At 32.8% G+C, this 26,988-nt stretch overlaps 1 protein-coding gene across 21 annotated transcripts in view; it reads right to left on the bottom strand.

Annotated features, from left to right (window-relative positions):
- LRRIQ1 (leucine rich repeats and IQ motif containing 1) overlaps positions 1-26,988 on the bottom strand; it is a 214,991-nt gene that overhangs the window by 145,974 nt on the left and 42,029 nt on the right. For all 21 annotated transcript variants that reach the window (XR_004805254.2, XR_004805255.2, XR_004805257.2 and 18 more), the window contains 4 exons: positions 21,571-21,764; positions 20,654-20,781; positions 15,211-15,284; positions 10,415-10,508 (listed from right to left, as the gene is read on the bottom strand). Coding sequence is in view for 15 of the 21 variants with exons in the window: in XM_049094257.1 (XP_048950214.1) it covers positions 10,415-10,508; positions 15,211-15,284; positions 20,654-20,781; positions 21,571-21,764 (490 nt within the window). In the remaining 6 variants the exon portion in view is untranslated. The remainder of the gene's footprint in view (positions 1-10,414; positions 10,509-15,210; positions 15,285-20,653; positions 20,782-21,570; positions 21,765-26,988) is intronic.

The following is a 26,988-nucleotide window of genomic DNA, read 5'->3' as shown; positions in this document are numbered from 1 at the left end:
TTTGACCTCATACAGATATGGTGTTGGAAAATGGAAGAGTATTATTTTGGGGGCTGGAAGAGAATTTTAGTACCCCTTTCAGATCATTGAAGATAGTCTTTTGTGCCACTACACCAAAACTTAACAAGTAGTAGTTTATTAAAGGTTAATTGCAATGTGGTACCTGAAACCATACTGATGAATATTTTGCACTCCGTTATCTTACAGTCCATTGGTTTATCCCTAATTTTGAACCCATCTTTGATGCATGCATGATTTTGACCCCATAAGCCCCCTGAAAGGGTCCTGGGATCTCGAAGGAGTCTTCATTTTTTTCCTTTTTTTTCCCCCAATTATTGCTTCTTTTTAAAATTTAAGTTCAATTGCTTAACATATAGCGTATTATTAGTTTCAAGGTAGAGTCCAGTGAGTCATCAATCTTATACAACACCCAAAGGTCATTCCAGCACATGCCCTCTTTAATGTCCATCACCCAGTTACACCATCCCCTACCCCCCTCCCCTCTAGTGACCCTCAGTTTGTTTCCTATGATTAAGAGTCTCTTATGGCTTGTCTCCCTCTCTGATCTTGTCTTATTTTTCCCTCCCTTCTGCATGCTCCTTTATTTTGTTTCTTAAATTCCACATATGAGTGAAATCATATAATTGTCTTTCTTTGACTGGCTTATTTTGCTTAGCATAATATCCTCTAGTTCCTTTTTTTTTTTTTTTAAATACCCTCTAGTTCCATCCACTCCTTGCCACTGGCAAGATGTCTTTTTCTTTCTTTTCTTTTCTTTCTCTTTTCTTTCTCTTTTCTTTTCTTTTCTTTTCTTTTCTTTTCTTTTCTTTTCTTTTTTCTTTCTTTCTTTCCCTTCCTTTTCTCTTTCTTTCTTTTCCTTCCTTCCTTCCTTCCTTCCTTCCTTCCTTCCTTCCTTCCTTCCTTCCTTCCTTCCTTCCTTCCTTCCTTCCTTCCTTCTTTCCTTCCTTTTATGACTGAGTAGTAGATTCAGTTATCCCAAAGACCTCTGTTGGTGGGTTCTGGGGAATTTTCATTTTTAAAATAGAGCCTTTCTTATGTACCTTAAAGAATTAAGAACCACTGCATTGGGAAGAAAATAGACTACAACAGAGTTGTGAGTTGTGATAAAATCAGAGATGGGGGGGGGGGGGCGGTGCCTGGGTGGCTTAGGTGGTTAGGGTTAAGCATTTGACTCTTGGCTATCAGGTCATGGTCTGAAACTAAGCCCCTTATCAGGCTCTAGGCTCAGCAGAAGTCCACTTCCCCTCTCCCTTTCCTGCTGCCCCCCTCTTCCCCTATCTTGTGCATATGCCCACATATGCTTTCTCCTCTTTGTCTCTCAAATAAATCTTTAAAATGTATATATATAAAATAAAATAAATCAGAGATGTTCTGGGTTACACTTAGAAAAACAACTCTGTAGTTCTAATCATTTGGAAATTGTCCTACTTAAAAGCTTGTAGCATGCCCTGTATGTCAGAGAATTTGCTAAAATAAGAGCTACTACAGGCCTGGACAGTTATATTCCAATGATCTATTTACTGATTATCATTACCATTGGTTTTACATAAATGGAATGAAAGATTCTTAGAAAAGTATTCTTGTAACACTGAAGTTACAGAGTGCATATTGAACCAGCTTTCTATTCAGAAAAAACTAGTGACAGGGGCGCTTAGGTAGCTCAGTCACTTAAGCATCTGCCTTCAGCTCATGTTGTGATCCCAGGGTCCTGGGATGGAGCCCCGCCTCTGTCTCCCTGCTCAGCTGTGAGTCTGCTTCTCCTTCTTCCTCTGCCCCTCCCCCTGCTTGTGCACTCTCTCTCGTTCTCTCTGTCAGATAAGTAAAATCTTAAAAAAAAAAGAATTGATGACAAAATGAAGAGCCATTTTAACTAAATAATTTAATATAATCCTAGAAGTAAAAATAAAAGAATTTGCTTTATCAGATTAATGGAAAGATCAATACTTTACCACCAGCATATTATATTTAATAAAACAGCTCTTTATGCTCTGGACAATGAAAATAATGAAAAATAAATATATGCAAATATAATACAGGATATTAGGTTTGTTTCTAGATATTGCAAGTGGCACTATGTGGAAGTTGTTTGGATGTTAACCAACCAGATTAGCAAGGGGCAAAATGATAATTTTGTCATCAAATACTATATTTTGGATATGGTGATTGATATAGATATCATCATGTACAATAGTGTAGCTACATGTAATAATTATAGACAATGTGGATCTACAGTCTTGAATTTTTACATCAAAAATATTTTGATATTACATACATCACCATTATATAAAAAGAGTTTCCAAACAGTTGGAGTGAGAATATTTGAAACTTCTTTGGATATAAAAGTTCAGTTTGTTTGGCTTTTTTTTATTTTTTATTTTTTCATTTTTTAAATTTATTTTTATTTTTATTTATTTATTTTTTTTGGTGGAGGTACAGGTGCGCCAGTGCACTGGGAGCCCCCTTTGGCTTTTAAAGAGTATGACAATATCTTGAAGTTTTGATTTATATGATAAACATCCAGATTAGATTCAGTGTTTTATGTTAAACATTGTTTGTTTGTTTGTTTGTTTATTTATTTATTTAAAGGAATGGTTCTCAGATCTGTATAAATTAGCAGTGCAATGAGCTGGCCTTAAGTGCAAATGCAGCCTTATGAGAGTCTATGATGAATATAGTAGATAGTACTGTAACAAGTTGATTCATGTTGGAAATGAAGTATAAGGATACTGTGAGATCTCAGCATTAGTTTTTCCAGCTGGGTTCCTCCGGGCCAAGGGCTGAATCAATATTTCATTTAGTGAAAACTTCCTGGTGAATATTCTGTCGCTTAAGAGGCTCTATTAATCATTAATGAATGAATCACATTCCCAAAGGAGATTCCAAACTGAGTCTGTAGATTAAGTTTTAAAAAGAGGTTTTTTTTTTTTTTTTTAGCACATCAGTTTTGTTCATGTTATCACTGGCCAGACATGAAAGTAAGAAGCCAATTGGGAAAATCTATAACTAATCCCTTTGTTGGTATCAAGGGGTTATGTAAAGTTCATTGGAACACACTGCTTAAAGTTTGACTTGATCTTTTCATTAACGAATCCATATTTTATAGATTACTAGATTTTAAACCCTTTAGATAACTGAATCTCTTCTTAAAGTTATGAGAGGAGAGCTGTATTAGGCCAACTGATCAAAGTGAAATTTGATAAGCAAAGTTTTCAAGTTGCTATTAATCTAGTCCAGTAAAGTTCATTTAAACATAGAAATTATAACTAAATAAATGTTTATAATATAAATACCGTATTTTTCTTTCAATATTATTTTTAATTAAATATTTTCTTTAAAACTGTAAGATATACTTATATAGTATATATACTATACTTAGTAGTAGAGTAGTGGTAAAATGTGAATATTTATCTTTATATATTTAAATAGATTTATATCAATATTTTTTACTGTGAGCTTATTTTATTCAACAAACTAAGTATTTATTGTTCATGCAAAAAACCATAAGTAAAGATTATTTGGGACACAGGTTTATTTCTAGTTATTGCAACTGGCAACATGGCAGCTATTTGAATGGAAATTTAGATCAGCAAGAGAATCCATGTTTATTTGCACCATGTCTAATTGAAAAACCATGTCCCCTAAAGAGCTTGCTCTGTAAATTGGGCACAACCACCTATTTTTGTTTGTTATCATATATCTGGTCTGTATAGTAACTGAGGAAAATGAAGATATCCACCTAAAAACAACCCATTGGGTATTTTCCTTATAAATAATACCATGTGCCAAGCAGAGCCTTTTGGACACTCCAATTTTCTGTAGTAAGTTTCACTCTAAGTTTTGTTTTCTAAAAATGAGGACCCAAAGGAGTGCCTGGTTAGCTCAGTCAGCTGAGCATTTGACTCTTTATTTCAGCTAAGGTCATGATCAGAGTCCTGAGATCGAGTCCTAAATTAGGTTCTGTGCTCAGTGTGGACTCTGCTTGTCCCTTTTCTTCTGCTCCTCCCCCAGCTCATCTATGTTTTTTTCTCTCTCTCAAATAAATAAATAAATAAATAAACAGATAAATAAATAAATAAATAAAATAATAAAAATGAATAAAAATGAGGACCCCAAACCTAGGGAATAGTGTTTTGAACCTCAGTGTAAGGAGGGACGCCTGGGTGGCTCAGTGGTTGAGTGTCTGCCTTTGGCTCAGGGCATGATCCCGGGGTCTGGGATTGGGGCTTGCATCAATAATAAGATCAATTGTTAATTTATAGGTAATAATACTTTCAATCACTAAAATAAAATTTAAAAAATTCAATAGAAACTCAGAGGGCCTGAAATAAATTTTTTCAACCTTTGACATGTTGTACTGTAAAATTCTATAAGGTATTCCTTCAATAAATAATTTTGGTCATCTATGACATATACATATATATCATATACATATGTATCATATATACACACACAGTTTATTTGGTTACCTAGGAAAATAAAAATATCTATGTAAGAACAACCCATCAGATATTTTCATTATAAATAATATCACCTGGGCAGCCCAGGTGGCTCAGCGGTTTAGCGCTGCCTTCAGCCCAGGGCGTGATCCTGGAGACCTGGGATCAAGTCACACGTCGTGTTCCCTGCATGGAGCCTGCTTTTCCCTCTGCTTGGGTCTGTTCCTCTCTTTCTCTCTCTATGCCTCTCATGAATAAATAAAAAAATATTTAAAAAAAAATATCACCTGCCAAGCAGAGCCTTTTAGACATAATTACTCTTCTTTTTGTAAAGAAGGTAACTCACATTAAAGTCACTCTTCCAGTTCTAAACTAGAAAGATCTGTACAATAATCTAGGACTACTTCCACTACTTAATTTTAGCCACTTTTTAATGCCTGGACCCTCTAATAACATTTAATTTGGCCATTTTCCCTAATCTTTTATTACTTCACTGCTGAAAAAAAGTTTCCCAAATCCTATTTTCCTTTTCATACAACTATTCAAAATTTCTCTATAGCTTCTTAAAAATAATGGCTAATATTTATCAACTGTGCTATATGCTAGGCACTAATATAAAATGCTTTTATGGAATAACATATTTAGTCCTCACAAAGACTGCTGGCCTACTCTGATGCTGATGTTCTTCTCTACATGTTCTGGCCTCTTTTGCAATTAGTTTGGCCTTATGACTGGTTACAGCCAGTAGAAAATGTGACAAGTGATCAATGCCACTTTTTTTTTTTTTAAAGATTTATCTATTTATTCATGAGAGACAGAGAGACAGAGACATAGGCAGAGGGAGAAGCAGGCTCCCAGTGAGAGGGCCGATCCTGGATCCCAGGATCATGCCCTGAGCTGAAGGCAGACAGACGCTCAACTGCTGAGCCACCCAGGTGTCTCTCAATGCCACTTTTGAGAGCAGAGTTGTTAAATATCAGTTGTTCATTCCCTGTGGTTTCTTCCCATCTCTCTCACCAGAATCTACTACCTAAAACAGTCATATTATATTGAAGTCATACAACACAGAGCCACAAAATGGAAGTATCCTGAGTCTGAGTCTGCTTACATTAGACAGGCTGAACTCATCACATCAGACTCAATATAAACAAAAAATAAACTTCTATTGTATTAAACGACATAGATTTCTGGGTTTGTTATGTAGTACAACCTATATTACCTTAATGAATAAATCCTGAGGTAACTATTCTTATTATTATATCCATTCTATAGATAAAGACACTGAGACATAGCTAGATTAAGTAACTTGTACAAGGCAAACAGCTGGGAAGTGGTGGAACTAGACATGCACCTGAGCAGTTTACTCACAAGGTATATACATATATGTAGCATCCTACAGGCTCTCTCCATGACCACTGGATAAAGGAGACCTTTAGCATACGAGGCCCTTTACAATTTGTTAGCAATAGATCATGTGAAACAGTTAAGCATAGTATTTAAATTCCAGGCTTTAGAACTCAAATCCCTTCGTTGACACATCATAACTGGGCAAATTACAAGGAATCCAAGCTTTAGTAAATACCTCTGTAAAATCAGAATGATAATTATAGAACCCAACTCAGAGTTGCTGTGGAGTAATATGTGGATATATCGCCCATTCTCTGACCCACTGTAAGTGTACACACTTGATTTCTTACTTCCTTCCAAAGGTACTATATCCACTTTACATCTAAATAGACCAAAACCTAACCTTGCCTATCATATTTCCTCCTTTTTGTAGATATTTTCTCCATAAGAAATGCTTTTGTTTTTTCCTTTTAACTTGATTTTAAACCTTACCAAACTTTTGAGGTTTAACCCAAAGTTTGCCTCTTCGGGAATGATAGTTTTTCCTGGTCACACTAAATTAAGGTGGGATTTCTAAAGCATATCTGTTGCCTACAGTAGTCATCTGACACTGGTATTAGGTACTGAATCTAACAGTTAAAGAGCACAAACTGAAGCTTGATTACATCAAATTCTGGCTCTTCCACTAGCTAGCTGTGCAACCTTGGGCATGTTATTTAGCCTTTATATGATTGTTCCCCCACCTGTAAAATGGGAATAATAGGTAGCAATTTCATCAGGTATATTGTGAATATTACATGAGAGAACAATGCTGGATTCAAAGTAAACACCATGACAGCATTTGCTATCACTATTAGCTGTCATGGCTATCATTTCTGCATATATTTTATATCCCTATCAAGATTATAAACATGCTTTGAAATCCCGGAGTGCACAGAATTTCCTTTAGAGTGTCTAAAATGTTAGGACATTGGCTGGAGGTAGTAATCATACACTAAATATTTGGTGATGTAATAAGAGCCCATAGTGTGGTTAGCCTTGACATGGAAAATAGATTTCTGAATGTTTACCATGTTCCATGAATTGTTACCAACAAAACGTGTATTATATTCAATTATCATTACTACCCCATAAAATAGGTACTATTATTATCCTCATTTTACCAGTGAGGATTCAGACACATAGGAAAGTTGTTACTTGTCATATCATACAGTATGGGGCAGGAACAATTTAAAAACACAGTGATTTCCAAACATTAGTGTGCATCAAATCATTCAAAAGGCTTGCTGAAACACCAGTTTACTAAACATCATCCCCTAGTTTCTGATTAAGTGAGTCTGGGCAGTGTCCAAAATTTTGCATTTCTAACAAGTGTCCAAGTGATGGTGAAGTTGCTTGTCTAGGAAAACATCTTTGAAAACCACTTCACTGGGCTGTAGTCTTTCCTCTTTACTAACAGCTTAAATTGCACCTGGAAATAGATGTTTCTAAAGTAGAAATTGACAAGTTCTATTCTAAAACATGTAAAAACATAACAATTTCCTTAAAAAACAGTGTAACTTCAGAAATTTATGTGGAAACTGAGCTTTAAAGAAAATATAAAACTAGATTTTCTAGCAAAGATAATAACTCTTCTGTGATACACAGGCTATCAACAAGTAGCAAATTACACAGTTATTTGACTTGGTATAAAAATGTTATTTATTAACCAAAGATCAATTAACAAATTCATAAAAATCAATATGTGTAGAAAAAGAGTGTCAGAGGTTTGCAATGGGCTCAGACAAGGGAGGGAAAGAGACTACCTCCTAGATATTCTTATGTTGTTTACAAGTGGATATAGTTAGATATAGAAATTTTAAACATCACCAGATTATTGATTCTTCTGTAAGATACATTCCTTTGGAAGTCATCAGAACCAGGATCTTCCTGGCTATGGCCACACATCACAGGAATGTCAAATCACGACAAAGACTCAACTGCTTCTTCCCTAGGATCAGATGTCACAACTTTCTTTTCAATTATACATTCCTCCTTGTCTATATTTGATTCATAAATGTTGTATTTTCACTGTCTAATCAAATTGATAGGATTTACAGATTTGATCCAAAGTCTGAGGATTCTGAAGTAAGTTTTCCCACCTGAATTTCAGTACCTATTTTCCTTTCTCTGTACTTAGTGTGTTGTCAAACTTATCTTGCAAAATTAGGCTATAGGCCCTGTCTAGTCTTAGCTTGTTCTATCTTGATGTGCCCATGACTTGACATGATATAAATGTCAAATGTACAATAAATCATGTTAGACTATCTTACAAATGCATGCTGCTGGACATAAAGAGAGACAAAAGTTTAGGGCAGAATCATCAGCAATATTAGAAAACTAGACATATGCAAAGTCTTTCAGAATTCTGGGATTTAATTCACTTGGACGTGGGTAAATGATTAATGATCTGAGGATGTATGAGAGAAAACCACTTAAGGCCAAAGGCAAGAATTAGGGGGAAGTAAAAGATAGAAAAATTATTGGAACCCATCTAGGGCTGGAAGTAATTCATATCAGCCAAAGTTGAAAGGGTATGTATTTTAGGTACCAGAGAGAAAACTCAGAAATTCGGTGCCATAGCAGTAAAGCTAAACTGGCAATAGACTCAAGATTTCTTTGAGACATCCCTAATAGAACTTAAAAGCAAGCTTTAAAAGCATCTCACCAATTTTAAGTAACTTATTAGCTGCACATCAGAAATAAAATAGATGTTGCCTAAAGAAAAAGAACCAAATTAAGAAATCAACAGCATAAAATTTGAGGTGTCCAGAAAACAATAAAAATTGATCCAGTATGCAAGAATCGGGGACATATGACCCAGAATTGGGGGGATCAACAGAAATAGACCCCCAAATGATACAAATGATGAAACTAGCAGACAAGGATTTTGTTTTTTTTTTTTTTGTTTTTTTTTTAAATTTTTATTTATTTATGATAGTCACAGAGAGAGAGAGAGAGAGAGAGGCAGAGACACAGGCAGAGGGAGAAGCAGGCTCCATGCACCGGGAGCCTGACGTGGGATTCGATCCCAGGTCTCCAGGATCGCGCCCTGGGCCAAAGGCAGGCGCTAAACCACTGCGCCACCCAGGGATCCCCAGACAAGGATTTTGAAACGGCTATTATAAATATTCTTCATATGTTCAAGAAGATTCAGGAAAACACAAGCATGATTTGGAGAGAAATGGCAAATGTTAAAAAAAAATGAAACTTCTAGAGATGAAAAACATAGTATCTGAACTCTGAACTGATAAAGTCTGGATGGGATTAACATCAAAATAAATGTATAAGAAGAAAATATCAGAGAACTTGAAGATACGGCAATAACTATTTAGAGTGAAGTACAGGCAGAAAAAAAAGTATAAAATACATAAAAGAACAGATCAATAGCAACTTCTAGAATATATCAAGTGATTTAATATTGGTGAAATTGGCATCCTAGTAAGACAAGACAGGAAGGAGGCAGAAAAAAATATGTGAAAAAATAATGGCCAATTTTTTTTTAAATTTTATGGAAACCTCTAATTCATCAGATTCAAGAGATTCAATAGATCTTAAGATGAGTAAATCTATATAGAACCACAGCAAAACACATTATAATAAAATTACTGAAAACCACTTATAAAGAGAAAATATTAGGAGTGCATGACTTAGTTAAGTATGTCTTCAGCTCAGGTCATGATCCCAGGTTCTGGGATTTAGCCCCAAGTGTTGGGCTCCCTGCTCAGCAGGCAGTTTGAGTCTCCCTCTCCATCTCCCTCTCCCTCAGCTCATGCTCTCTCTCGCTCACTCTCTCAAATAAAATACAATCTTTAAAAAAAAGAGAAAAAATATTAGAAGTCTCCTAAGAGAGTGTTGGTAGACTCTTCATCAGATAACAATGAAAGCCATAAAAGAGCGGAGAGATATTTTTAAAGCCTGGGAGAGGCAACTGACTGCAAAGGAGCTTGAGGTAATTTTTAAGGTGATTAAAATGTTTAATATCTTGATTGTGGTTGTTTACACCATATTCATACTCATAAACAAAACTGTGGGATGAAAATTATCTCAAAAAAGCTCATGTAAAAAAATGCTGGTCATTTTGCGGGGGAAATGGTGTTAGCATAATAGGAGAATTCAGGTTAGAAAAACTTATTTAAAGAAGAAAATTCATTCTAAAAAATTACAAAATATTTCTCTTCTATTATATCTAGGTACTGCAATATTTCAAAGAGAAGCATTAATTCATATATGCTTATAATTCATACTTTAACAGACGCCAAATATCTCTTTTAAATGTGTTTTCTAGAAATACAAGCCCCAAGTTAACATCATACAAAAACTGTCATATAATCAACGATATGGATCAAAATAATTATTTTAAATTTGTATTAGTTCATACATGTGCAAAATTATTTGAGGTTGAAGACAGTTTTTAAACTAATATTGCAAAAATTTCTTGTTTTGAATAGCATTTAAATTATTTTTATTGACTTTTCCTAAGCAATTAATATGCACAGAACAATTTTCATCAAATTGTGTTTTCTGCAACTATAATAAAGTATATAATAGGGTGCAACAAGGTTTTTTACCTCCAGTCTATTTCTTGAAGAAGTGGGTTTCCAGTGAGAGACAATTCATGGAGAGAATAGCATGCATCAAACCATCTAATGGCACTTGTAAGATCTATAGAAAATAAACAATAATAATCACTATGAAAGCTAATACATAGAAAAAAATAATCATAAATAAATGACCATTTATTTATTGGTTAGATATTAAGGAAAGCAACAAAATTATTTATTTTGCAGAACACAGTATGCCTTTAAAAAGGGATTATATTAAAAACACAGACTTTGCTGTTAGAATATATATTTCTCCCATTTAGCAGCTTTGTGAACTTCTGCAAACCATGCAATTACTTTGTGATTCAGGCTTGTACCTATCTTATTAGATCAGGGTTAAATGAAGTAATATGTGTAAAGGGCTTAGAACAGTTTGTGCCAGATTGTTAGGAGAAAATCTAAAGAAGTGGAATCTAAAGTAATAAGTGGTAATGTTGAACACATACCTAAATAGAATTACACAGACCTATTTTACTTTCAAAAGTAAGAATAGTAGGATTTATCCAGGTTACATTGCAGAGTTAGTTGTATTGAATTGCTCTCCCACAGAAAACTATCACAAAACTGGACAATACATATGAAGCACTTGTTTTTAAACCTGACTCTAAGAGATGGGAGACATATATGGTAAGTCTACAATCATAGTGGTTTTCTGTCTGAAAGCAGTTTACGACTTCAGAGCAATAGAGACCAAATTAAAAAGCTCTTTTGATGAATGAAGAGACAAAGATGAGAACTAAAGCTGGAATTTATGATGAAAAGTACAAGAAGAAGCTGCTGTTGTGAGGAAGGAACTGGGGGAAGAAGTCTGTGTGAAGATTCACCACAGGTCCATGGACAAGTATGAGGAGTTACATACACAACCTGGCAGAGATCACCAGCTGTAGGGCTAAAAGCTGAATGACAACAATAAGTTCATGAAGCAGTAAGACATAGGGGTCTCTGCCCAGCCAAAATGAGACCTAACTGTAGCTATTTAGAGATGACATGATATATAGAAAACCCTAAAGACTCAATCAAAAAACTATTAAAACTAATAAACAAATTCACTAAAGTGGCGGATACACAATCAATACACAAAACTCTGTTGGGTTTCTTTACATTAATAATGAGCCATCAGAAAATGAAACTAAGAAAACAAGCCCATAAAGAGATTAAAATACCTAGGAATAAATTTAACAAAAGAGGTGAAAGGCCTGTATATTGAAAACTGCAAGAAACTAATGAAAGGAATTGAGGAAGGCAAATAATGGAAAGAAATGCCATGCACTAGATTGGAAGAATCAATACTGTTAAAATGTCCATACCACCCAAAGCAAATATACAGATCCAATGCAATCCTTATCAAAATTTCAATGGCATTTTTCACTGAAATAGAACAAACAATCCTAAAATTTATATAGACTCACAAAAGACTCTGCAGACCCAAAGCAATCTTGAGAAAGAACAAAGTCGGAGGCATCATGCTCCTCGATTTCAAACTATATTACAAAGCCATAGTAACTAAAAAACAGACATAGAGATCAATAGATCAGAGACCTCAGAAATAAACCTACGCTTATATGTTTAATCAATTTATGACAAGGGAGCCAAGAATATACAATGAGTAAAGAACAGTCTCTTCAATAAGTGGTGTTGGGAAGTCACATAACAAGAAATGAAAGTTGACCATTGTCTTACACCATACACAGAAATGAACTCAAAATGAAGACTTGAATGTAAGACCTAAAACCATAAGACTCATAGAAGAAAATATAGGTGGTAAACTCCTTGACAAGGGCCTTGATTCTTTTTAATCTAACACCAAAAGATAAAGCAACATAGGCAAAATAAAGAAGTGGAGCCATATCAAATTCAAAGCTTCTGTACAGCAAAGGAAACCATGAACAAAATGAACCCATTGAATGGGATAACATATTTGCAAATCACATGTCTGATAAGGGTCTAATATCCAAAATTAATAAAGAACTCATACAACTCAATAGTAAAAATCTGATCTGATTAAAAAACAGGCAGAAGATCTGAAAAGACACTTTTCTTTTTAAAAAAATATTTATTTATTCATAAAAGCACAGAGAGAGAGGCAGGGACATAAGCAGAGGGAGAGTCAGGCTTCCTGTGAGGAGCCTGGTGCCTGATCCTGATCCCAGGATCACAAGACCATGCCCTGAGCCAAAGGCAGACACTCAACCACTGAGCTACCCAGGTGCCCCTGAATAGACATTTTTCCAAAGAAGACATACATATGGCCAACAGACACATGAAAGGATGCTCAACATCATTAATCATCAGGGAGATACAACTCAAAATCACAACAGGAAATCACTTCACATCCATTAAAATAGCTATTATAAAAAAAAGTCAAGAAATAATAAGTATGGGCAAGGATGTGGAGAGAAGGCAACCCTCTCACACAGTTGGTGGGAATGTAAACTGGCACAGCCACTATGGAAAACAGTATGGAGGTTTTTCAAAAAATTAAAAATAGAGCAACCTTATGATCTAGCAATTCCACTTCAGGATAATTTATTTAAAGAAAGAAACCTCACTGACTTGAAAAGATGTATGCACCTCCATATTAACTCATTAAGTATTATTTACAATAGCAAAGATATGGATACAACCTATACATTCTCAACCTGATGTGAGAATGGATAAAATAGCCATGGTATTTAGATGTATAACGGAATATTATGTAGCCATAAAAAGGAATGAAACCTTGCCATTTGTGACAACATGGATGGATCTCAAGGGCATTATGCTAAGTGGAATAAGTCAGAAAAATATAAATGCTATATGATCTCTCTCATGTGTGGGGTGTAAAATAAAAACAAAAACAAAAAACAAGCCCAGAGCTTAAATGAAATGTTTGTTTAAATAAATTGGAAAAAAACACACAATCCTTTGCAAGATTTATGTTTATCATGTAAATGCCCGTCTAACTCTAGAAGCAAAAGGTAACATTTTAGCACCAAATAGAACTACTTAGAGACTAACATGAGTCTATAGGATTAGAATTTGGAAGAAAAGTTCTAGTTCTAGTTAACATTGTATGTCCTCAGTTATATAGGAATTACCACAGATTCTTGCAACCAGAGAACCTTTGAACTAAAAGTACTCTGTCTCCTTTGCTATGGTACTTGAACTATCTACCTATACTCTCTGGAACTGTGCTATGTATATAACTGTACAGATCTGTTTGAGAGATTTCTTGTTTTGGTTGTTTCAAAGTTTTCCCAATGATCTGCTAACAGAGCACATGATCTGTTAAGCAGATCATAAAGGTGCCCTTGGTAATATGGCTGTTTTTGTTTTCTAATATATTTTCTCATTTTCAAAAATACTACCTCCATCACTTGAGTTGACTGTTGCCTCTTGGAAACTAATTTTGTCCAGAGATAAAAGCAAAGGCCTTGAGGAAAAATGTATTTGGGACCTAGCAGCCTGATCTGTGAAGACCAGGAGGCCAAGGCAACTGCCAGGGAATAATAGGAAGGAGATGCGGATATAACAGAAGCCAAGATCAGAGAGGAATCTGTTATTCAAATGCTTGTGTATGCACTGAATATCTCTAGGGTGCATTGACCAGCTAGTAACTTTGGCTGCTGCTGGGGAAACAAGGCTAAGGACACTTTTTTCTCCTTTCTCCTGAATTCCTTTTTGAACCTTTAGAATCTTGATCCATGTGCTGCTTTCCCAAAATTTTCAATTAAATGCACCATCTCATAAAACTTACTAAACATATAAAGAAATAGGAAAGTATGATCTATCATTTAGATTAGTTAATAGAGAAAACATGTTAATAGAAACTCATCCCAAAGTAAGTCAAAGGTAAATCAAATATTTTGACAGACACCAAATAATTCAATGATGAAAAAAAACTTGTTCAACAAATGCTGCTGGAATAACTGGATATCCATATTAAAATCTGAACTCATCCTCTACTTCATGCCATTCACAAAAAATAATTTGATATAGGCCATTGACAGACCTAAAGGTAAAAACTAAAAGTACAAAATTTCTCTAAGAAAAAAAAATTTTCTCTAAGAACCAAGAAAATATATAAAATCATCTTCTCAAATTAAAAGGTGGAAAAATATTACACAGGACACAGAACAAAACTATTAAAAATAATAAATTTCATCAAAATTTAAACTTCCACTCATCTGAAAATACCATTAATAAAATTCATGGTTAAAGAAAAGACCGGGAGAAAATATCACAAAAAATTACATCCAGACCATATAAAGAACTTATACATATCAATAAGAAAAAGGAAAATAACTGATAAAAATGGTAAGACATTTGAATAGACACAAAAGAATGTACAAAAATCATCAATAAATAAGAATGTAAAAAGGCTTAATATCATCATTCATGAGGGAAATGTAAACTAAAACCACAATGAGATAATGCAAATGAAATATTAAACATTCTCCAGATACTAAACATCCTCTAGAATCCTCCCTATCTTAGAAGGAAAGAGACATTCTTATCAAAAGTATAGGAAGTAGAAGGCAAGAGAAATATATACCAACTTGCAAAAAAAATTACACGTTGCATTATTTGCTTCTAATTCTGTCTTATGACAATTTCTTAGGCCTACAGGGAATTTTTTCCTCCTCTACCTCTTATTGTATAGATAATGTTATTTGTAAGTACCATTAATACATCTATCCAAAACAACTCTCTAACACATTTGGTAAAGACATTCAAAACCCCATTATATACTTTAAAAAAATTATATATTGTTCTAAACTTACCAGAAAGACAATTGTTGCTGACATCTAGTTTTTCCAAGGAAACAAAATGAAAAAGTGGTATGATTTTTGTCAAGCTGAAACAAAGAAATAAAATTCATAAAAATTTTAAATTGGAATGTTCTTATTATTGATGTAATTATGTAATAATGTATTTCTATAATTCAAATATATGGTGACATGCAATCAAATATAGTTATAGATACAGTTGTATGTGTATAAAATATAATATTAACAGTACTAATTAAAAATGTAGTAATTATAAAATTCCAAGTATTTATTCTATAATGGAAGATCTATATTCATTTCTAAAGAGAAACTGCCATGGATTGTCAATTTCAATGACAAATATAACAGAGTTTAATATGTACTTGCTTTTGCTATTTAAATAGAAATAAGGGGATTTTTTTTGTTGTTATTGTTTTTGTTTTGTTTTGGTGTAAGGTCAAATTTACAGAGAATTTATATTATCTACATAATTTTTCCTGGCTCAAACACATAACTTAAACCATTAAGAGGTAAAAATATAAAAAAAAATTTTCACTTCTGACAGCACAACAAATTAGAGTTACTAGTTTTGTTTTTAATTAAAACATTGTTTTTGTTTTCCAGATTGAAAGTATTATAAGTATTCTAACTATCCAAAGTTACACTAAGAATATTTCTTTTTTTTTTTAATTTTTTTATTTATTTATGATAGTCACAGAGAGAGAGAGAGAGAGGCACAGAGACATAGGCAGAGGGAGAAGCAGGCTCCATGCACCGGGAGCCTGATGTGGGATTCGATCCCGGGTCTCCAGGATCGCGCCCTGGGCCAAAGGCAGGCGCCAAACCGCTGCGCCACCCAGGGATCCCACACTAAGAATATTTCTAAGTTTGAAATATGCTTCTAAGGAACATAATAATAGAACATTATAAATATATAAAATAAGCTTAAGTTTGGCAAAATTATGTAATATTTAAAATTAATACATATTATTAATGCTTACATATTCAAATGAAATTTCCTCCTGCTCTTAAAAGTTTCTATTATTTTCTAAGATATAATTGTTGTTAAGGACTCCAAAACAAGCATGGGATATAAGTGATATTCAAAATAGTCACATCATTGGAAACAAAACCCATGAAGGGAAAATTAATTTAGTTTGATTTGCATTTCCAACTAAGACAAATCTACACTTATTCTGTAATATAATATCATATTACCATAGCTATTTGGAAATGAAAATTAAACCAGCTCTTCCAAATCTTTAAACAACAACAGAAAAATTCCTTTGCTTCAAATATGATCTCATTACAAACACAAATCTCCTGAACCAAACCCCCCTATAAATGTTGGAAATCCACACAGTTCAAAATATGCCTCAACTAACAGAATATTTCTAGTACAAAAGAAAAAAAAAAAGGCATGCATTTATTTCTATTTCTTTTGCTTTCTTGTTTTTTATACTGTCCTTCCAGTTGTCCTGGCACACATTTTTACATCTTTATTTCTACCATCTCCCTGTCATGAAAAAAAAAAAATCTATTATTCTAGGGTCAGACGCTTATAGAATAATACTGTGACTGGGAAGCCTCATGGGGTTTGGCACAAAACTAACCCTTGTCCTAACCTTGACTCCTTTCTTGTACTATCCTGTTCTGCATTAGCAGAGAGACAGAAGATACTACAGATGAAAAAACAGACTAAATAATGAGGCTGGAAATAGTTCTGACTGTAGCTAAACCTAAATACAATAGTATTACTTATATCAAACCTACACAACACGACTTCTTAAATATAATTCCTAGGATGAAAAAAAATCCAAAGTAATAAAGGAAAAAGTAATAAAATATTGGCCATTGCATTTATATATACTTCATTATCTGTACATACATTCCTAAATAGTAAAATTTACTGAAATATTTAATGTACACTGAGAGGGAAGGAAGGAAGGAAGGAAGGAAGGAAGGAAGGAAGGAAGGAAGGAAGGAAGGAAGGAAGGAAGGAAGGAAAACTTAAAACTTTGTTGATGCCTAATTAATGGATTCAAGTTCTAGTTTGATGATTTTCTTACTCAGGCATGTTTTGGATCATTATTATTATTACAAATAGAAATTTAAGTTCTTTAATATAATTCTAATAAATATATTTATCAACAAGAAAATTCTTGTTTTGTAGCTTTAACTAATTTATAATTCTAAATCTTTGTCCTTCTACTAAAAGGGTTTGAAAGATAAACGGACGAGTTTTCCCATTTTTTCAGACTCTTTCATATTTTTAAAAAGTAAGTTACATGGCAAAGTATAGGTAACATATACGTTATATGAAGGCATCCAGTAAAATAACCAATGACATCTTAGAATTAAAAATAAAATAATTTTTTCTCAAAAATTATGCAAGCAAAGAAATATTTGGCTCGACAGAATATTTTTATAATATTAAAATTTTATCTTTTCAGATAACCATGCTTTTAGAATCATTTTTTTTTCTTTTTAAAAAAATTTAATTAAGAAAACTGGCTATTCATTCACCTTTATGACTATTCATTAGGATGGTAGAAACCTAATAGTACAATTCTTTTTTTAAACCTCTAGAACTTTTCCTTTTACTGACATTCTGTGTATATTTTTTCCAAGAAAATTCAAACCAGAAAGACAAAGGACATTAGTGAAAACCTAATACCATTTGACCTTGTCACATTAGCCCTGGGCATAAAAAAGATATAAATTTCAAAGACGACAAAAAGCAAATGATTTGTACAATGAGCAGCCAATGGGTAATAGTTTCCACTTTCTGCTCCTACTTAGAGTCTCACTAGAAGTAGAAAGACATGAGCCGAGAGTCTTCCAGTTAGGACTCCACTGAATCAAACTTAAAACAGTCATATGTCCTAATGAAAATTTAAAACAGAAGTCAAGATGAAACATGTATTTCAAACAATTGTACTAAGTATCATTCTTTATTGTATTTCATTTGTTGGAGAAAAAAAACATATGGACACATAATTTCTTCCTTGTGGTGAAAATATTTATCAAAAATTAAAAGAAAAATATATATAATTTAAAAGACATACCAATCACAAATCCAAATATCACATTTATAAAACCCTTCTGAGGCCTGCAAAATGTATTGACATTTATCCTCCTTTTGGATCACCACTGGAATCCCATCAAATAGGAAAGATAGGTAGGTATTAGTATTCCTTTTACACAGAGGAAAAAAAAAAAAAAAGAACAGGCTTGGGTAGTAAGAAGAGAGTTGCTCAAGGTCAACTGATAGGTAAATTGTAGGCTCAGAATTCATACCCAGATGTGCTGATCCTGAGTTTTACCAAAACTGATATAGTTCTGAAAAAGTCAATGTACATGTAAAAGCTTAATGTAAGATAGATAATTCCTATAGTTAATGGAAGTAGCCTATTATGAAAAATTCTAAGGATTTTATACTATGATTTTAGGAAATAATTTTATTATTCTCTATGTCCATTTCTATCAATTGCATTTCCCTGATATCCTTCGGTCTTTCCCTTTTGTTCTTTCAGAAATGATAGAAGGTTAATGTGCAAGAACTTTGAGAGATTGCAAAGAATACATTCAAATATAAGTGACAGTATTATTAAAAAGTAAAAAAAGCATGCATTATATAACAAAGTACTTTTTTATACAGTTAAGTTCAAAAGATTATTTTATTCTTGAGGGTTTTAAAAATAATTTTTAGAAAAGATTTATTGCTTTATTTGGAAGAGCAAGAGAGTGGACAGGGTAGGGAAAGGGGCAGAGGGAGAGAGAGGCTCTAGCAGACTCTGTGCTGAGCAAGGAGCCCCATGCAGGCTCCTCGGTTGATCTCAAGATACTGAGATAACAACCTGAGCTGAAACCAAGAGTTGGATGCTTAACCAATTGCACTAACAAGGCACCCCTTCTTAAGAGTTTTTTTTTTTTTTTAATGATGAGGACATATATTACTCAGTTCTATGTCCCCCAAAATAGCAAACACCATCTCAACATTCAAATTTTATAAGGTTAAGCAAACAAATTTATAAATAAGGATTATTTGGATTAAGCACTCCAATTATTATTATCAAACCTAACAAATGTCTAGTAATCTAGTATATAATTCCTAGTCATATCAGATTGATATGGAAAATAAGTTATACCAGATTGATAGGGCAAAAGTCCATCAGTTAGTATTAATTTTAACTTTTAAAAGTGGATGATTTCTTTGATAGTTTAAATTGTCCAAAGAAATTAAAGGCATTATTTCTCAAAAAATGTTATTGACTTGAATATTTTCTAATCTCTTTTAATGTTATTTTGCTCATTAATGTGGTTTGAGATCCACTTCCATAAAACGTATGAGGTATGTCAATTACTGAGTGATTTATTGCATATGCACAAAGCACAGCTGAGCATTCTATTGACATTGTGTTTCTTACCTGGAAAATATTGTGAGAAGATCTACCAAGTTTGTAGATGCCCCAAATGATTTAAACAGTGTTATCTGATAGCTCTATAATAAATGCCACTTTAAAACCAAATCAACTTTCATGTATTAGATCTGATTAAAATAATTTGAGGGAATTTTTGAACACAGATTCAGTTTTTGCTTTGTCAAATGCTGGAATAGTTTTAACAGGTGGAAGTGAAATCATTTGGGACATATACACTCAAAGGATCAGCACCATTGTGCAGAGAATGTGAAAAAATGTTATGGTTCTTTCAGGAAAAAATATATATTAAAACTGGGTTGTACTTGTTCACTTGTTCTGCAAGAGTTGTGTAACTCAAAAAAAGTAATTTCTTGTTAAACGTGGTTTCTTTCCTCTACTCAATGTGCCTTTGATGAACAAATTAATCATATTAAAATGAATAGGTCTCAATGAAATATTAAGCAGAGGGAGACATACACATATTGTGCTCCTGTTTTGGTTTTAGACAGTTATTCTCTGCAAAGATCCAGATGTTTGGTGGTTTCAAATGGATCTTCTGTGTCAGGTACCCATCTCGATTTAATGTTAAGGTATTTTTTTAAGTGTTACTTTATATCCTTAGGGAAATCAAATTTAAATCAATCTTAACAGTTACAAAAAGACATGCAAGTTGAGAGCAGATTAAAAATCATTCTTCCAGGACTTAATAAGTACCACTTGAAAGAATGAGACATCCTTCTGAATTAAATTAACTTCCTCCTGCATTTTCTAAGGACTATATTCTTTACAAATATAAACAAATCTGCTCTAGGAGATTTCTACAAGTATGTCTTTGAGAAGAAACAAAACGGGTAGTATAAGTAACAATTAAAATGCTACTAAAAAAGTTAAATTTCTAATTTATATACTAATTTGTGATGCACTTTCACTGTATTGCTGGTAAAAATTAACATTTCTACGTGTTATAAACATCATGCATTTACTTTAAGCAATCATTCAATGCATTTAGTGCTTATGATGCAGTTTGTTTTTACCTGTTTTGAGAGAGAGTCAGGTTTTGTAGTAAAGGCAACCAATATGAAGAAAGCTCTTCCACGGTTGAAATGCTGTTATCATCCAAGTGCAATTCTCTTAGTAGGACATGATTCTCCAAGGATGGAAGCTATATTTAAATTTGGGTCATTAGCTTATATTTAGTAAACTATTTTTCTCATTCAATAAAATTTAAAAGCATAAAATCTAAAACTAACAAGAGGTATATTCTGTTAAACTACATAAGTCAAAGTATAATGAGAATTTTAGTATCAATAAAATTTCTAAGAATTAAATTCACAATTAGAAATTTTTAAATAAAAGTTACTTTATGATAAATTTTATTTATGTATTTATTTATTTATTTATTTATTTATTTATTTATTTATTTATATTTATTTATTTATTTATGATAGTCACACACAGAGAGAGAGGCAGAGACATAGACAGAGGGAGAAGCAGGCTCCATGCACCGGGAGCCTGACGTGGGATTCGATCCTGGGTCTCCAGGATCGCGCCCTGGGCCAAAGGCAGCTGCTAAACCGCTGCACCACCCAGGGATCCCTATGATAAATTTTATTTATTTATTTATTTATTTTCCTATGATAAATTTTAACTAGAATTTCATAACCGATACATTCGGCCCCACTTATATACTGAAATATAACTGAAAAGTTACGATATATTTTAGTGTTCTGAAAAACTTAGGTTAAATTAGATTTCTTTACAAAATATTCTATGTTGAATATTTTTTAAATAGAAGTATGTAACAGTTTTAAGTAAACTGGAAATCACATATAGATGGCAAGCAAAAACAAAGAAAAATTAATCAAAATTGCTTTTAAAATGTGCAGTTGATTTTTCTATCAAAAGAAAAATGCTGCATTAATCACAGAAGCCAATAATTCAAATAAATTACCTCAGTTAGATAATTTCCCTGTAACTTCAGCACTTGAAGCAATCCACAGTTTTCAATACCTTCAACTTTAGTAAGATGATTATGTGAGCAATCCAGGTATACAATGGTAGGAGTATCACAAAGACCTTTTGTACTAATTAGCCGATTGTGGTCCACAATTAGTTGCTGAAGATTTTTCAAAGATTCTAAACCACCTGGAAGAAAAATTTTCCAAAATCACTAGTATCATACATTCTTCCAGATACTAAAAATTCTGAAAAATTGCACTTTTATATCTCCCAATATTTCTAATCACTAGTGAAGATTTAGCCCATATTCCTGTGAAATTTTGTGTAAGTATAAAATGTATTATTTTTTAATTTGTATATACAAGATATTTTGTTGAGTGACATTGTTATATACCAATTGAAAACTGAACAAAATACTAAAAGTATTTGGGCATTGAATGTTTTATTTTCAAATGACAAGGAACAAGGGAGGGCTTGTGGGTTTTTTTTTTTTTGTATTTGTATTTGTATTTGTTTTTAAAAATCATTCTCAACTCAGTTTCAGAGTTTTTGAAGTTTGAATCCTTAGGTTTGAATATTTAACACTGGAATGCCATTTTCCTACCACTGAGATAGCTATCTTGGATTCCCGTGTGAAGTAGGTGCAACCATATCAACAACAATGAAATATCAGCATATTCTTCAGGTATTTCAAGATTGTCACAAGTATCCTTTTTGCCCAGATAAAGTTAAAACAAATATGATACTATTTAAAAAATAACAGAGGAATCTTAGACAATAGCTCCGCACTCATAAGGAAAACACTGAGAAGGCTGTTCAGATAAGCCATCAGGAATTAGCACTGGGAAGAAATGCTGAGGAAGTCTGTTAATGTTTCATGGAAGATATTAAAAATCTAGAAAATGTTACTTGGACTGAATATTGGACTAGGTATTAGATATGATCTCTCTAGGTACCATCCTATTATATGAAATAGGCAGTTGTAAAAAATAGAAATATGATTTAAGGTCTAAAGTAAGTATTGGTAAGCAGAATGTCTTCAGTAAGTATTGTACATATGGGAGTCATTGAGGCTAGACCTTGGAGAAAGAATAAAGCTTCATTGTGATTTTCTTGTCAAGCCCCAAAATATTTCATTCAATTAAATATTGGAATAGACATGAGTTTTTTGACCAAAAAAAGGTTATTTGATAATAAACTGAAAGATAATCTTGAAAGAAATGTAATTATGTATAAAAATAATATCTGGAACTTATGTAGTAAATTTATCCTGGAGAAATTTAAAGCATTAACTCAAGGTTTGCTCTTGTGATTATATATTGTAATTTATAGAAGGAAAGGGCACACAGGCTGCTTGTATCAAAATGGAGAAATAAAATAAGATTCCCATGAAAATTTAATTCCACATCACATTTTAAAATGTAGATAATGTAATAGAATTGAGTGTATTATACAAATATTTCATAGAGGTATATTTAAAGAAAAACTGTATTTCAAAATTGCAGTGTTTCTAATAGTTTGAGTCAAAAAACAACATTATGGATGATTATTTCTTATAAAAAGGAACACATTTTTATGCTAAAGAGTAAATTTTCTTCTAATGATAAATTATATATTATCTAGGAAAACAAGGGCAAATCGTAGAAGACCCACAGAAGAAGAAAGAGACTTAAATTTAAATTTAGGCAGTAGTTTTAGATTTTTATTTTATTTTTTAAAAATATTTTATTTATTCATGAGAAACACAGAAAAAGAGGCAGAGACATAGGCAGAGGGAGAAGCAGGCTCCATGCAGGGAGCCCAATGCGGGACTCGATCCCAGGACCCCAGGATCACCCTCTGAGCCGAAGGCAGACATTCAACTGCTGAGCCACTCAGGCATCCTATTTTTACATTTTTAAGTTCTTATCTAGGATTAATGTACTAGTATTTTCCTGTAATGTAAAATAGCAAGTATAACTTAGAAAACATTGTCATCTGATATTGAGTGAATTGTTCTGCCTTATAAGATAGTTGACTATGTTTAAATAATAGGCCAATTATACAACATGAATTCTAAGGTGTTAAAATAGTATTTACATATAATAATAAATATATATTAGCTAAAATGTAATTTAAAGATTGCTGAAAAAGAAAATATTTTGGAATTTAATATGTCTTATGATCATACCTAATGAACATCAATTAGCCCACTGAAGCAGTTTAAAGGCCTTCAAGGCAGAAGGAAATGCTAATGAAAATTTGTAGTTGTGTAAAATAAAATGTCCTTTTTCAAATATTTAAACATCTTAAGCAATCTACTTCCATAAGCTTAATATTTTTAAAAGTCATGAACATTGCCTTTAAGTTTTTCAGAGCTATTCAGAAATAGAATCTTCTATTAACTCATTTAGAGTTGGGAATGCATTTGTGAAACTTCTCAAAGGTCACGAAGAAGAGAAACAAGAATGAAACATCAAGTCACACACTGAGGAAAGCTAAAGGATTTGGCATAAGAAGCTCAAAGAAAATAGCAGATAAAGCAGCAGAGCAATTGGGAGAGAACAAGAGGAAAAGGCAGGCAAACAATTCTGTGACGATGGCAGTGGTTAGTAAAAATAAAATAAAGCAATTTACATTTTACAATTACCAAAGACATTTTTATTTACACTAAATTATATATGGCCAACAGAGTGCCAAGATATATGAAGAGGCCACTGCCTTAGCAGTCATGAAGTAGCTGAAGACTTTTGTTAGAGGCAACACACAGGATGGAGGCCACAGTGCAGTAGAAGTGGGGACAAGGGATGTAGACTACATTTTAAATATTTGATTATGGAGAGAAGATCCTCTACAGTCCTTAAAATGGCCCACAAAACTCTATCTTGAACTCATCCTCTACTACTGTCCCCTTCTCTTAGTTCATCCTAGCATGTTAACCTCATTGCTGTCCCTCAGATATGCCACACACACACTTCTACTTTAGGGCAGTCTGTCTATGTAAAATCCAGTAGCAGTGTGTGACATGTTAGGCTAGGAAGAATTAAGGAAACCTTATCAGCTAATTTCAAATATTAAGACACCATTATTTTCAGCCAATATACAGAGAAGGTATAATTACTTTACTCAACAGGTTTCAATTCGGTAGAATTACCATGATTTCAAGTCTCGGATATTGAAGAATATTTGACAAAGCATTTCTTCTTCTAGGAATCCATTACATAATAAAACACATAACTCTAAAATAAAATGTAGAGAGATTCCTTTCTGTATTATTTAAAACAAAGAAATGGAGACAAATTAAATATCAGTAAGGGACTAGTTAAATTATGAGCATCTATAAAATGAACACACATAATCTTTAATATGAAGTAGTCTGACATTGAGGGATGTTCATAATCTATTACTGTGTATAAAACCTAATTTATATACATAGGCTTTTAGCTATTGAGAGAGTCCGAATACAAATCTACACATCTATAATTGTATTGTATAGAACAAAATCTTGTTTGATTCATAAAGAACTGTAAACAGTAGTCACTCTTACAAAATAAGAAAGAGAAGGGGTAAACAGGATGTTTTATTGCTAATATTATATAACTCTATTTAAAAAATTAAATGAGAATGTGCTTCTTGCATAATATATATTTAAAAACAATCTATTTTGAAAAAAATCAGAACAAGTTTTGAATACAAGTGCTATTTTGTATTTTATCCTGACTACCACCACTACCAACAATGATTGTTGACCTGAAGAAAAACTTGGGAAAACCTGATACTGCTATTCATCAAAAGGGTTTGTTATACAGTCAAAGCAAAGGAACTCTCTAAAGAGATAAGAGATTAGACGGCATATCTCTTAGGTTTTAAGAAGAAAGTTTTAAAGGAAATTCAGTGAAATAGTAAACAGAGACGGTAAAATCTCTAAAACACTGACCTAAATATAAAAGTGAGGGAGAATGTGCATTTATATATATATATTAATTTATTTATATTTATATATAAATTTATATATATAAATTTTATATACATATATAAAATATATACATATATACATACATATATAAAATTTATATATATATAAAATGGACGTCTGGGTGGCTCAGCGGTTGAGCATCTGCGTTTGGCTCAGGGCATGATCCCAGGATCCAGGATCGAGTCCCACATCGGGTTCCCTGCAGGGAGCCTGCTTCTCCCTCTGCCTATGTCTCTACCTCTGTGTTTCTCATGAATAAATAAAATTTTTTAAAAAAATAAATATATAAATTAAAATTATATATAAAATTAAATATAATCTAAAATATATATTATATAATCTAAAAATTAGCTTAATGACAAAAAAAGGCATTCAAAAAATAATTGGAACTGAGGGCTGTCAACAAATGAATGAGCTTGGAAGTATATCTTTCAGACTCATTGAGCCTTGAGATGATAATAGTCCTGGTTGACAGCTTGACTGCAACCTCTTAAGAGATCCTGAGGCACAACCACCCAGTTAAGCCACTCCCAGATTCCTGATCCACAGATAATATTTAAAAAATAAATGTTTGTGGTTTTAAACTGCTGTTTTAGGGTACTAGCTTCACAACAATATATAACTAATACAGTAAGGATTCTATTCTGAGGAAAATATGAGAAAGAAAAAAAATGCTGAAAATGTTTGGGGCTATAGAAGGATATTCAAAGAAATCTAATGTAACAAGAATTCAAAGATATTAAAACAACAGATGTGGGTAAACAAATGGACCAAAATAACACCATGACAGAACTAATAAATAATTTAGAAACAACATTGTACAGAACAGAGAGTTGAAGTTTTAATTGCTCACAGAAAGATCATCACACTGAGAATAAAATATGAAGAAAGCCAAAAATAAAGACATAGATTAAATTAATTAAATGATAATAGACATGAAAGATAAACTCAATCAAAATATGGATCATCCATGACAAATAGACTCAAATAGATTCCAAAACAAATTTATGTGGATTTATTGACTATTAGATGTTTCTTGGTTGAGTTACTGATCAAGAACAAGGAAAATGGTACTCAGGTATCCACACAGAACTCAGTCATGAGGAGAGAAAATCAAATTAGCCTCTAACTTGCAATAGCAGCAGACAATATCATGTATACAGTCAAGCAATGTCACAAAAGTACCAAGTGAAAGTGTTACCTAAAAATAGAATGCACAGCTTTATTCTCATTCAAGAAGGCAACTGACAGATATTCTCAAAAGTGAAAGAATTCAGGGATTACAGGGTCCATCTTCCTTTGAAAAATAAGATTAAAAAGAGCTAATGAACTAGGTAATCCAGACAAGCAGAGGATAAAAGGAACATTGTAAAAAGGAACTGGTACTGACCCCTTGTCATATAGAGCTAATGCCACTAAAGGATATAGACACAGAGTCATAAATCCTGTTGTGAA

The sequence above is a fragment of the Canis lupus genome, chromosome 15, assembly GCF_003254725.2.
Source record: "Canis lupus dingo isolate Sandy chromosome 15, ASM325472v2, whole genome shotgun sequence".
Taxonomy (NCBI): domain Eukaryota; kingdom Metazoa; phylum Chordata; class Mammalia; order Carnivora; family Canidae; genus Canis; species Canis lupus.
The sequence above is the reverse complement of the archived record's forward strand: the minus strand, read 5'-3'. Positions and strand labels throughout refer to the sequence as shown.